The sequence below is a fragment of the Rhinatrema bivittatum genome, chromosome 13 (genome assembly GCF_901001135.1).
Source record: "Rhinatrema bivittatum chromosome 13, aRhiBiv1.1, whole genome shotgun sequence".
Taxonomy (NCBI): domain Eukaryota; kingdom Metazoa; phylum Chordata; class Amphibia; order Gymnophiona; family Rhinatrematidae; genus Rhinatrema; species Rhinatrema bivittatum.
The window spans coordinates 47,434,185-47,447,291 of record NC_042627.1 but is presented as its reverse complement, the minus strand read 5'-3'; the positions used below and the strand labels follow the sequence as shown (position 1 = coordinate 47,447,291).

The window sequence follows — 13,107 nt, the reverse complement described above, 5'->3', positions numbered from 1 at the left end:
GGTCCCTGCCTCCCTAACCTCATGGGAGTTTTGTTTTCTGTAAATAGTTTTGCTCCTTAGCCCACCCCTTCCCATCCTTTTTTGTTTATTGTAAATATTGTCACTTTTTATATTGTTGCCTTAAAATACAAGTTTTATTTACCAAAATGGTGTGGTCATTTCAGGTAAGGGTGGAAGGGGCCCATGTATTGTCCGAGTATTGGAGGGGAGGGAAGGAAGGAAGGAAGGTGGGAGAGGGAGGGAGGGAAGGAAGGTGGGAGAGGGGGAAGGAAAGAAGGTGGGAGAGGGAAAGAGGGAGGGTGGGGAAGGAAGGAAGGTGGGAGAGGGAGGGAAGAAGGTGGGAGAGGGAAGGAGGGAGGGAGGAAGGAAGGAAGGTGTGAGAGGAGGATAAGGAAGGATAGTTGGAAGAGGGGAGTGGAGGGAAGGTGGGAAGGCAAGGTGGGAGAGGGAAGGTGGAGAGGGAGGGTGGGGGGAAGGAAGGTGGGAGAGGGAGGGAGGGTGGGAAGGAAGGAAGGTGGGGGAGGGAGGGAAGGAAGGTCAGTGGGAGAGGGAGGGAAGGAAGGTCAGTGGGAGAGGGAGGGAGGGAAGGAAGGAAGGTGAAAGAGGGAGGGAGGGAGAGGGAGGGTGGGAAGGAAGGAAGGTAGGAGAGGGAGGGAAGGAAGGAGGGAGGGGAGAGGGAGGGTGGGAAGGTGGGAGAGGGAGAGTGGGAAGGAAGGAAGGTGGGAGAGGGAGGTGGGAAAGGAAGGTGGGAAAGGAGGGAAGGAAGGTGGGAAAGGAGGGAAGGTAGGGTGTATGGGCGAGGCAACGTTGAAGTGCAAGGACTAGGATCCAGTCCCACTAGAGCAGCCCACCAAACAGCCTGGAGAACCGTCCCATAGACTGTAGAGGACATGTGCCTGGCCCATAGAATCTACTCGAGATGGCCGCCACGCCCATAGACTCTTCTCGAGATGGCTGCCTCGCCCATACACTTTACTGAAGCCGATGTGGCGCGCACATGTCCGCTAGAGTCTATGGGCGAGGCGGCCATCTCGAGTACAGTCTATGGGCCAGGCGCACATGTCCGCAAGAGTCTATGGGCAGGCGCACATGTCTACTAGAGTCTATGGGCCAGGTGCACATGTTCGCTAGAGTCTATGGGCCAGACGCACATCTCCTCTACAGTCTATGGGACGGTTCTCCAGAATGTTTGGTGGACTACTATAGTGGGACTGGATCCTAGTCCTTTGATTTCAACGTTGCCTCGCCCATACACTGTACTCGAGATGGCTGCCTCGCCCATAGACTCTACTCGAAATGGCCGCCTCGCCCATACACTTTACTGAAGCCGATGTGGCGCGCACATGTCAGCTAGGGTGTATGGGCGAGGCGGGCATCTCGAGTACAGTGTATGGGTGAGGCGGCCATCTCTACAGTGTATGGGCGAGGCAACGTTGAAGTCAAAGGACTAGGATCCAGTCCCACTATAGCAGTCCACCAAACAGCGTGGAGAACTGTCTCATAGACTGTAGAGGAGATGTGCTCCTGGCCCATACACTGCAGAGGAGATGTGCGCCTAGCCCATAGACTGTAGAGGAGATGCGCGCCTGGCCCATAGACTCTAGCGGACATGTGCGCCTGGCCCATAGACTGTACTCGAGATGGCCGCCTCACCCATAGACTCTACTCGATTTGGCCGCCTCGGCCATACACTCTATTCGAGATGGCCGCCTCGCCCATAGACTTCACTGAAGTTGATACGGTGCGCACATGTCCGATAGAGTCTATGGGCCAGGCGCACATGTCCACTAGAGTCTATGGGCCAGGCGCACATCTCCCTATGGGCCACGCGCACATCTCTACAGTCTATGGGCCGCACATATCTCCTTATGGGCCGCGATATCTCCTTATGGGCCGCATATCTATACAGTCTATGGGCCGCGCACATTCCCTATGGGCCACGCCATATCTCTACAGTCTATGGAACCGCGACTATCTCCTTATGGCCTGCCGCATATCTCTACAGTCTATGGGCCGCAACATATCTCCTTATGGGCCACGCATATCTATACACGTCTATGGGCCGCCTCCATATCTCCTATGGGCCAGGCGCACAATCTCCCTCTACAGTCTATGGGACGGTTCTCACAGGCATTGTTCGGTGGGCTTGCTATAGGGGAGGAACAATGCAGTGACATACAATCAATGAACAGCTGACACAGCCTGGATATTGCACCTCAGAGAGGCTGCTGAGAAGCAGGTACTTACCAAATGTTTAGACAGCGAAGGGTCCCCTTTCAAAGCCAAACACTAGTGCCCAGTAATCAGATACTACACACAAGTATTTCCATGCATAAAAACAGATGTCCCCTTCCAACGCTTCAGTAAAGCAGCCTTACCTACATTTTTCACTCTCTGGGTCCTACATCCGCAGCAATGAGTAGTATGTGCAGAGACTTGATGAGCACTGCAGCCCACAGAGAAGGCCAACTCAATCGTGGCCAGCTCTAATCAGCACCTCCCACACCCTGTAGGGCATTGACACAAAGTGGTAGTTCATTACCCGTAATTACCTGGGGAGGGGCAAACAGCACGCACATGTTGCATATATTCGTTAATGGCTGCACATACACCTCTTTGATAGGCCATTACGCCCAGCTCCATTGAGGTACATAGGCGGCGCGCACATCTTAATGAAAATCAATAGGCGGCTCGCACAAGTCCCAGCGCGCAATGTTCCGCATCAATTTTAATTGGGCGCACGTACTTGCTATTCGTGCTGATGGGATCAGCTGTGCGTATAAGTTACGCCCCACTGGGGAGGGCACGCGCAAATTGGGCTCCCTTTAAAACGATGCAGGTCCACTCACTGGGCACCTTCACCATGGCTCAAGCACGTCCTGTTCTCATCCGGAAGCGAACTTCATGCCAGCTGAGGTTGACATGCTGGTGGAGCATGTTATACGGCACCGGATCTGCTGTATGGTCCACAGTCTCGTACGGTGGGTGCATACAGGAAGGAGCAGATCTGGAGAGGGATCAGGCACGCTGTGAACTCCGTGTTCCATCACAATCGCAGTATTGGGGAACTAATGCATAAGTGGAGGGACATGAGGAGACTGGTGAAGTGCAAGCAGGCCAGGTGACTTGCAGAGGGAGAACGGAGCCATATAACCTTCTCAGCCTCTGAGCAGCTGATACTGGGTACCATCTCGGAGGCAGCTGTGGGTGGCGTGGGCCAGTTGACACCATGCGCCATGTAGGGCAGCGAGGTAAGCACAACTACAACTTGTCAATCCCCCTGTAATCCTATCCATGTACCTACTCACAGTATAGCAGCATATGTCTTCATGTACCTATAACTACTGATTACTGTTAACCTGTATAGCCAACACTGTGGCCATTTCAGGTACAGCACTCAGTATCCAGGATTCCAGCCAGGGCTGCTGTACAGATGTATGTACCAAGCCAGCACAGAGCATTGCAGAGCTCCACTTTGGGTAGTACACTAGCAGGACAGTGTGCACGCTCTGGTAGGTGTGTATGGTGATGCTGTATATATGTGGTCATACAGCAGGCAGTATAGTGTACAGACTGTCTTACAATATTTTGTGGATGTTATTTCTTATGGGCAATTAGACTGTCCGAGTGACTGCTGGTGCACATGGGTAAGCAGGCACACAATGCTGGCTTTCAACATTGTCAGCAATGGGAGGGTGCAGTTCTATGGAACTGATGTGAGGCATATGACCAATGTACCTGCTCAGTATTGGATGTTCAACATTGCAAAGGGGCCTCTCACTCTTCCCCCCCCCCCATTCCCCATGTCCCCCTTCAGCCCCTTCCTACCCTTCCCCTATTGTTTTCCCTTCCCCCCTTCCTCTAGCAGACATGCCTACTTCACAGGTTTCCATAGCATATTGCACAGGTCATGTGTCCTGGAAGCATAAACAGTGGGGCTCGATTAGGTTGAGGGTTAACGTGCGTTCCTCCGACAGTGCCCTCTGTTCTAACTCAGCCTGGGTAACTTAACAACATTCATGCAGCACACTGACAACCCCTCTGTGTCCAGAAGGGGGTTTGGGCAGGTGCTACATGGTGTGGTTGACGGCCCCCACTAAGCCACACCATGATACCCCCAGGGGTGTCATGCCAAGTCCTATGTGACTACCACTGGAGTATTAGTCAGGGCTGCTACTGTAGCATGTATTACATATGGAGCGAAGTACATCACACCCCTAGTTGTCAGTGTGCTACTTTCCATTATGCTTTTGAATTTAGGGGAGCCAGATGATGAGCACACCCGACCTGCACCTAGACGACCACAAAGGCTGTACCGGCGTCTGCAGGTGGTCCCCTGACTCATCGGAAGAGGAGGAGGGGAAGCCCGTGAACACATGGAACAGCCTGCGGAGGAGGAGCAGCAGCGGCAGGGAGAGGAGCCGGAGGACCACTGGCTGAAATGCAACCTGATCGGCAGCAGGACAGTAGTGCCCAGAACCGAACCGTATACCAGTCAGGCAGAGAGACTGTTACAGCAGGGCGGGCCTCTTGGATGCCATCTCTGGCCTGTCTGATGTGGTGCAGCAGGAAGCAAGTTCCCTCCGTCGTACTGTCAGAGAGGGGTGTGACGGGATTCAGGCGTCCTCCAAGACCTTTGCCGGGCTACTGAGCAGCAGACGGAGGTTTGGAGGGAGATGCTGCAGCGGATGCCTCCCGTGCAGCTGCAGCCACCAGCGGCTCCATGGCCTTTCATGGGGCCCTGGATGCATTACCCTCCACCTTATGGGCCTCCATACCCATGGATGCCACCTGCCCGTGCAGAGGCGCCCGTGTGTGGTACCGCCACCTGCGCATCAGCCTGTTCCAGGCTATCCGTGCATGGCACCACCACCCCCGCCTGCACCTCCTGTGATGCTTCCACCACCAGCACCAGAACAGCTGTTGCCCCTGGCTATTCCATCCTGTAGCCATGCCCTGTGCGCTGGAGTGCCCGGGTGGGCCAGTCTAAGCTTCCTGATGGTCATAGGACGGAGGACGGGCCGAGGAAGTGAACTGTGACAAGTTTTCAGTTGTTCCTTTTTACTTTTATTTAATTATCACGTTTTTCACACTTGTTAATAAATGCACATTTATCACCTATGGAAATGGCTTTCTATGAGAGTGTTCCTTTCTTGTATCGCCCGCCTTTGGCTCAAGCAATGTATTTCCTCCAATTCCTCCATGGACAGCTGTATGTCCTCATCCCCTCATTCTCTTCAGGGGCCTCCTCTGGTACAGGGATGTGTCTGTTAAGTGCCAGATTATGTAGAATACAGCAGGCTAGGAATATCTCACACACCTTAGAGGGGGAGTACAAGAGGCATCCACCGGATCTGTCCAGACAGCGGAAGTGAGATTTCAGGATGCCAAATGTTCTCTCTATGATAGCCCTGGTCCTACGGTGTGCCCTGTTGTAGCGAGTCTCAGCTGCAGTGTTGGGGCTGGCCATGGGAATCATGAGCCAGGATTTCAGTGGATAGCCTCTGTCACCTGTAGCATAAGAGAAAAACAGAAGGTTATATTATGTCTGTGCTTCACTGGGGTACAGTTCACAGGGCTTACAAACCAAATGCCTACTGTGGCACCCTACATATAGCGAATCTACTAATATAGGTGGGGGCTCATGTGTGCAGTTGGTTACTGTACTACCTAGGAGCCAGCCCCCAGTGATGTGTTGCAGCTGGAACTCTTCATAGATCCTGGATTGGGTGAGAATGTAGGCATCATGGGTGGATCCAGGAAAGCGGGCCACCACATTGGTGATGAGGCCCTTGGCGTTGCACACCACCTGCATGTTTAGTGAGTGGAATCCCTTGCGATTGAGGTAGATGGCCTCATCTCCTCCTGGTGCCCTTAGGGCCACGTGGATGCAATCAATAGCTCCCAAGACCGAGGGGAAGCGTGCTATTGGTAGAAGTCCTCTCATGGTTTCATGCTGTTCCTCTCCTTCCGATGGGGGAAGGAGATAAAGTCATGTGTGTGTCGCAGCAGGGCAGCCAGGGCCTGCTCCAGACACCTTGAGGTGGTACCCTGAGTGATTCCAGACGTCAGGCCAAGCGGTGTTTGGAAGGTGCCGGTAGCCAGAAATGCCAGGAAGGTAGTCACCTTGATGTGGACAGGCAAGGCATGGCCCCTTTGCGTGAGGGGTTGCAGGTCACCCTCTAACATTCGTCAGAGGGACAGTATGGTCTCCTTATTAAATCTGTAACGGTTCATTACTTCCTTCTCAGACAGATCGAGAAACTGGGTGTGAGTCCTGTAGACTCTGTGTAAAGGGTACCACCTCTGTCTCAGCAGTCTTCTCCTCCTCCTCTTCTCTTTTTCTCTTCTGAGCAGTATGGATTGCAGGAGCCATATTGCTGCTGTGAACATGTGTAGACAGGGAATAACCAAGGAATGGCTGGCTTTAGATGCTCCTGAGGCTCTCTCTTCTACCATTATACGCACATTAACGTTGGCTATGGGAAATGCTTCAACTGTCCCAGTTTACACCGGTTACTCCCCCACGGCCTCTTCTTTCCACCTTCTGCCGGATGTCTGGCACTTTAGCGATGTCAGACAGCAGCCGCAGACCCTTCACTCGTACCTTGCGCACACAAAAGCAGTAGTAAATATACGCGCGTGAACTAGGCAGCGCGCGCCGGTGAATTTATGCGTGTCGCCTTATAAAATACGTTTTACGCACGTATGTTCGATCTCCGCCCAGGCACGCTCCCAATACGCCCCTGACACACCCTTTTTATTTGTGTAATGTGTGTGCGCAAGGCCATTTACGCACAAAATACCCCTATGCAAAATTCGGATTCTGCGCACCACTGGCGTTATGCACGTAAGTGCCCGTTTTCGCGCGCGTACGGCTTTGAAATCTAACCAAGTGTGATTGCAGTGAATTAAATCAGAGATCATCGGAGGGCCAGGAAATGTGTGTGAGAGCTTGTGTGTATGTGTGTGGGTGGGGAGAGCATGGAGAGCTTGTGTGTACATGTGGGAGAACATGTGATAGTACAAGCATGTGTGTGTGGGACAGCCTGAGAGAGTGAGCTTGCATGTGTGTATGGGAAAGCATGTGAGTGAGCGCTTGCGTGTGTGTATGGGAAGCATGTGAAAGTGAGAGCTTGTATGTGTGTGTAGGAGAGCATGTAAACTTGTGTGTATGTGCAGGAGATCATGTGACAGCTTGTCTGTGTAAGAGAGCATATGAGTGAGAGCTTGCTTATGTGAATGGAAGAACTTGTGAGAGTGTAAGCTTACGTGTGTGGGAGAGCATGATAGAGTGAGAGCTTGTGTGTGTGTAAGAGAACATCTGTGAGTGAGAGCTTGTGTGTGTGTGCATGAGACAACTTGTAAGAGAGAGGTAGAGTGTGTTCGGGGGGAATGAGGAATAGAAGAAAGATAGAAGAGTGAAGAATCAGAAAGAGAGGAGAGACCCTGATAAGGAAATAGAAGAACAAGGGGAAATTGGAAAAAAGAGACCGGGACCAACTGATTGGAAAAATAAGATCAGATAACAAAGGTAAAAAAAAAATGTTGAGCTTTTAGCAATTGTGATATACCATCTTTGGGAATGTGAATTATTATATTTTTTGTATTTTGCTCTTTCTGTAAAGTTCCACCGTTCATTTTAGTTTTTTAGGCTTTCTATTTTGGTTTTGTCTACACGTTTGTTTCTAATTTGTAATCCCTTATTTTTGTATTAGATAAAGGTTAATCTGTGTGCTGCCTGTGTGTGACTGAGATGTGGTTTCTCTGCAGAGATTTGTAGCAGTCCAGGTTGTTCTGTTTGGCCAATAGTTGGTATATTAGTGTTCCAAGGTTGGTATTGCTGCATTTTCCTAGTTAAGGTTGCTGCTGTTTGAGTCCTGAGAATTATTGCTGTGATTGTATGGTATGACAAGGTTCTAGATATCTTTTTTTTTTTGCATTTGTTTGTGTTACTTCACAAAATATTTGGCAGTGGAGGGAGTTTGTTTTACTGAGATGACACCAGAATAAAAAAAAAAAAAAGATATATATATATTTTTTTTTTTTTTGCATGTTCATTTGTAATGTGAACCGTCCTAATTCTGCTCTGCACCCATTCTTATGTTTTATTGAAGTTATGATGATCTCTGCCTTTCTGGAGAGAGGGTTCATGAAAGAATACATGAATATGTGTTTTATTAAATGATTGGATCTGATGCTTCTGTTATATATTCTTTGCTTCCTTTTTACATGATATTCTACTTGTGTATTTATAAACTGCAATAAATATAAAATAAGTTAATATATGTTAATAAGGATTTTTTTTTTTTTTTTTACTGTTGGTAAGTGCTTGGTAAGTAAGTTAAAAATTGTTTAAGTTCACTCTTGATGCATAACAGCTGTTGCAGACTACTTAGAAATACATTGTCAGGTGCACGCTAAGGGCAGGATTTTAAAAGGGTTACGCGCATAAGGTACGCGCGTAACTCTATTAAAATGTCCCTGCGCATGCTGAGCCTATATTGCATAGGCTTCCGGCGCACGCAAAGCCCTGGGACGTGCGTAAGTCCCGGGGCTTTCTTGGGGTGGGCGTGTCGGGGGCGTGACATGGTCGGCGTGTCATCGGGGGCATGTCGGGGGGGGCGTGACGCAGTCGGCGCATCATCTGGGGGTGGTGCCTCGGGCGTGGTTTCGGCCCGGGGGTGTTCCGGGGGCGTGGCTGTGGACTCCGGACCAGCCCCCGGACCGGAACATGGCGCGCAGCAGCCAGTCCGGCGCGCGTAACTTGTGCGACAGAGGTAGGGGGGGTTAGATAGGGCCGGGGGGGTGGGTTAGGTAGGGGAAGGGGGGGGAAAGGTGGAGGGAACGGGCAGTGCGCGCAGGGCTCGGCGCGCACAAGTTGCACAAATGTGCACCCCCTTGCGCACGCCGACCCTGTTTTTCCATTGTTAAACACAGTGGGGTAGATTTTATAAAAGTAAGCCCGCACGTACTTTTGTTCGTGCACCAGGTGCAAACAAAAGTACGCTGGATGTTAATAGATACGCGCGTAGCTGCGCGTATCCTTTAAAATCCGGGGTCGGTGCGCGCAAGGCTGCCCAAAATCGGCAGCCTGCGCATGCTGAGCCACGCAGCCTGCCTCCGTTCCCTCTGAGGCCGCTCCAAAATTTGCTTTCCAAAATTGGAGCGGCCCTCGGAGGGAACTTTCCTTCTACCCCCCGCCATCTTCCCCCTCCCTTTTCCCTACCTAACCCACCCTCCCCGCCCTATCTAAACCCCCCTAACCCCTTTGTTTTAAAAGTTATGCCGGCCAGCGCACAATTCCCCGGCCCGGGAGCTGTTTCGGAGGACCTCGGCCACGCCCCCAAAATGCCCCCGGGCCGGAAACCACACCCGCGGCCCAGCCCCCCGAAAGACGCGCCGCAATGACATGCCCCTGATACCACCCCCCCCCCCAGGAAAGCCCCGGGACTTACACGCATCCGAGGGCTTGCTCGGCGCGCGCAGGGGGAACTTGGGGCAGGTTTTTGGGGGGTACGCACATATCTTACACACGTACCCCTTTGAAAATCTGCCCCAGAGTGTGGCTTCTTGGGGTTTCCATTTTAGTTTTGTCTAATTTGTGATCCTTTATTCTGTATTTGGTGAGGGTCTGTCTCTGCTTTGAGTGTGTGACAAAGATGAGAGATTCTGCTAGCTTGTAGTGTCTGTGTAGGGATCTATAGCAATTGGGTTTGTTTTGTTTCCCCGGTAGGTGGTGTATTGGTATTCTGGGACCCAGTGTAATATTTACACTGGGCGGGAGGGGGGAGGAGGTTAACATCTCATCCCTTGCCTCAGGCAGCTGATTGCCTTGAGCTGCCCCTGAGTTAAAGTGTATAGCACTGAATGAAGAGGTAGATATAATTGCATTTCTGAGACCTGGTGGAAGGAGGATAATCAATTGGTCACTATGATATTAGGGTACAAATTATATAGCAATGATAGGATGGATCAAATTGTTGGAGGGGTGGCGCTATATGGTATGCCAACAAAAGCCACGCGACTATCATACACCAAAGAACGAGCATTCTCTACTTAAGACCTGGCTCTTCCTCCAGGCCTTCCCCTAACTTTCTAAGCCATTAATTGTCAACCGGACAGGACTCTGCTTTACCGGCTAACGCCCCGCTATGTTTAGACATTATAATTAAGCCGCCATTTCTTTTGTTTCATTGCCTTTTCTAGTTCTCTTCAGTTACACTGTCCTATACCTCTGACTAGCCTAGCCTCCAAGTTAACTACCCTTGTTATATGTAACTTCCGCTTCTAGGGGTAGATTTTAAAAGAAGCGCGATCAGCCTACTTTTGCTTGCGCATCAGACTCAAGCAAAAGTACGCTGGATTTTAGTAGATACGCGCGGAGCCGCGCGTATCCACTAAAATCCTGGATCGGCGCGCGCAAGGCTATCGATTTTGTATAGCCTGCGCGCGCCGAGCCGCGCTGCCACTAAAATCCTGGATCGGCGCGCGCAAGGCTATCGATTTTGTATAGCCTGCGCGCGCCGAGCCGCGCTGCCTCCCCCCGTTCCCTCCAAGGCCGCTCCGAAATCGGAGCGGCCTCGGAGAGAACTTTCCTTTGCCCTCCCCTCACCTTACCCTCCCTTCCCCTACCTAACCCACCCACCCGGCCCTGTCTACACCCCCCACTTACCTTTGTCGGGGGATTTACGCCTCCCGGAGGGAGACGTAAATCCCCGCGCGCCAGCGGGCCTGCTGCGCGCCGGGCCGCGACCTGGGGGCGGGTACGGAGGGCGCGGCCACGCCCCCGGGCCGTAGCCACGCCCCCGTGCCCGCCCCCAAAACGCTGCCGACACGCCCCCGGAACGCCGCGACGACCGGGCCCCGCCCCCCGACACGCCCCCCTCCGAGAACCCCGGGACTCACGCGAGTCCCGGGGCTCTGCGCGCGCCGGGAGGCCTATGTAAAATAGGCTTCCCGGCGCGCAGGGCCCTGCTCGCGTAAATCCGCCCGGTTTTGGGCGGATTTACGCGAGCAGGGCTCTGAAAATCCGCCCCCTAGTGAATTGTTCTTGTTTAAGTTATACCCTTTGTTACATGTAAACCGATCTGATATGAAATTTTTTCATGAAGGTCGGTATAGAAAAGTGTTAAATAAATAAATATGTTAAAGCGGTTACAGAATCAAACAGGATAAAAGTTCTGCACCAAACCGATGCACTGTAGAATCTTTAAGGATAGAAATTCTATGTGGGAAGGAGAATAGAATTGCAGTGGGGGTGTTATACCGTCTGCCTGGCCAGAATGAACAGACAATGAAATGCTAACAATTACATGAATTTAAAAAAAAAGGTGGAAGGAAGGCCAAATGTTTCCGTCATGGTTAAAAGGTAAGTTGGGAGAGGGTATTCTAACTAAAAGAACATCTTTAAACAAAATGGAAAAAGGATCCGAATGAAAAAACCAGGAAACATCATAAGCACTAGCAAGTCAGATGTGAAGCATTGATAAGGAAGGCAAAGACAGAATTTGAAAAGAAGGAAAGACTCATAATAAAAACTTTGGTAGGCACATTTGAAGCAACAAGTCTGCGAGGGAGTCAGTTGGCCTATTAGATGATCGACGGGCACTAAGGGAGGACAAGGCCATAGCAGAGAGATTAAATTAATTCTTTGCTTTGGTCTTTACTGGGGAAGATGTAAAGCAGATACCATGTCAGAAGTGATATTTAAAGGTGGTGATTTCAGGAACTGAAACAAATCTCAGTGAACCTGGAACATGTAATAGATCAAATTGACAAACTAAATAGTAGCAAATCACTTGCATACTTACTATTAATATTCTGTAAACTATCATTAAAATCAGCTGAAGTACCTGAAGATTTGAGGGTTGCCAACATAACCCCAGTTTTTATAAAGGGTTCCACTAGTGATCCAGGAAACCACAGACTGATGAGCATGATGTCAGTGCTAGGAAAAATTATTATAAAGAACATAATTACTGAAAATACAGTCATAATTTAATAAAACAAAGCCAACATGGATTTAGCCAAGGGAAATCTTGCCTCACCAATTTGCTACATTTTTTTAAAGGCATGAATAAACGCGTGGATAAAGGTGAACCTGTTGATATAGTGTATCTGAATTTTCAGAAAGTGTTTGACAAAGAGAGATGCTTGAGGAAATTAAAAATGTTCTGTTGTGGATTAAGAACTAGTTAAAAGAAAACAGAGAGTAGGGCTAATGGTCAATTTTCAAGGGGAGAAAGGTGAATAGTGGAGTACCCCAGGGATCAATACTGGGACTACTGTTTTTGAACATGTTTATAAATGACCTAGATTTGAGAACAATAAGTGAGGTGATCAAATTTGCTGATGATACTAAATTATTCAGTTGTTAAATCACAAGAGGATTGTGAGAAATTGCAGGAGGACCTTGTGAGATTGAGAAACTGGGCATCCAAATGGCAAAAAAAAAACAAACAAAAAAATGAATGTGGACAAATGTAAAGTGATGTATATAGGGAAGAGCAACCCAAATTATAGCTACACAATGCATGGTTCCACATTGGGTGTTACCATCCAAGAAAAGGATTTAGGCATCATCGTGGATAATATGTTAAAATTCTCTGCTCAGTATGTGGTGGCTGCCAAGAAAGAAAATAGAATGCTAGGAATTATTAGGAAAAGGAAAATAGAATGTCATAATGTCTCTGTATTGCTCCATGGTGAGATTGCACCTTGAGTATTGTGTGCAGTTCTGGTCACTGCATCTCAAAACAGATATAGTGGAATTAAAATAGGGTCAGAGAAGGGTGACCAAAATGATAAAGTGGACTGTACAATTTCCCTATGAGGAAAAGTTAATTTAGGGCCCTTCAGCTTGGAGAAAAGACGGCTGAGGGTACATATGATAAAGGTCTATAAAGTAACAAGTGGAGTGGAATGGGTAAACATGAATTGGTTGTTTACGCTTTCAAAAAGTACAAAGACTAAGTAGGGGGCATACAATGAAGTTACTAGATAATACATTTAAGACAAATAGGAGAAATATTTTTTATTCAACACATAATTAAACTCTGGAATTCATTGCCAGAGGATATGGTAAAAGCTATTATTGTAGCTGGA

At 49.5% G+C, this 13,107-nt stretch overlaps 1 protein-coding gene across 1 annotated transcript; it reads right to left on the bottom strand.

Moving 5' to 3' along the window:
- Positions 1-5,085: 5,085 nt before the first annotated feature.
- On the bottom strand, positions 5,086-11,911 carry LOC115075497 (putative nuclease HARBI1). Its single transcript, XM_029575923.1, has 2 exons — positions 11,856-11,911; positions 5,086-5,511 (listed from the first exon to the last, which is right to left on the bottom strand). The coding sequence occupies exons 1-2, from the start codon at positions 11,878-11,880 to the stop codon at positions 5,174-5,176; spliced, it is 363 nt and encodes a 120-aa protein (XP_029431783.1). The 5' UTR covers positions 11,881-11,911; the 3' UTR covers positions 5,086-5,173.
- Positions 11,912-13,107: the final 1,196 nt, after the last annotated feature.

Coding starts and splice junctions, on each gene's coding strand:
- LOC115075497 (XM_029575923.1), bottom strand. CDS start 11,880: ATGTTGGCAACCCTCAAATCTTCAG. Junction 5,512..11,855: donor GGCAACCCTCAAATCTTCAG/GTACTTCAGCTG, acceptor CTTATGCTACAG/GTGACAGAGGCTATCCACTG.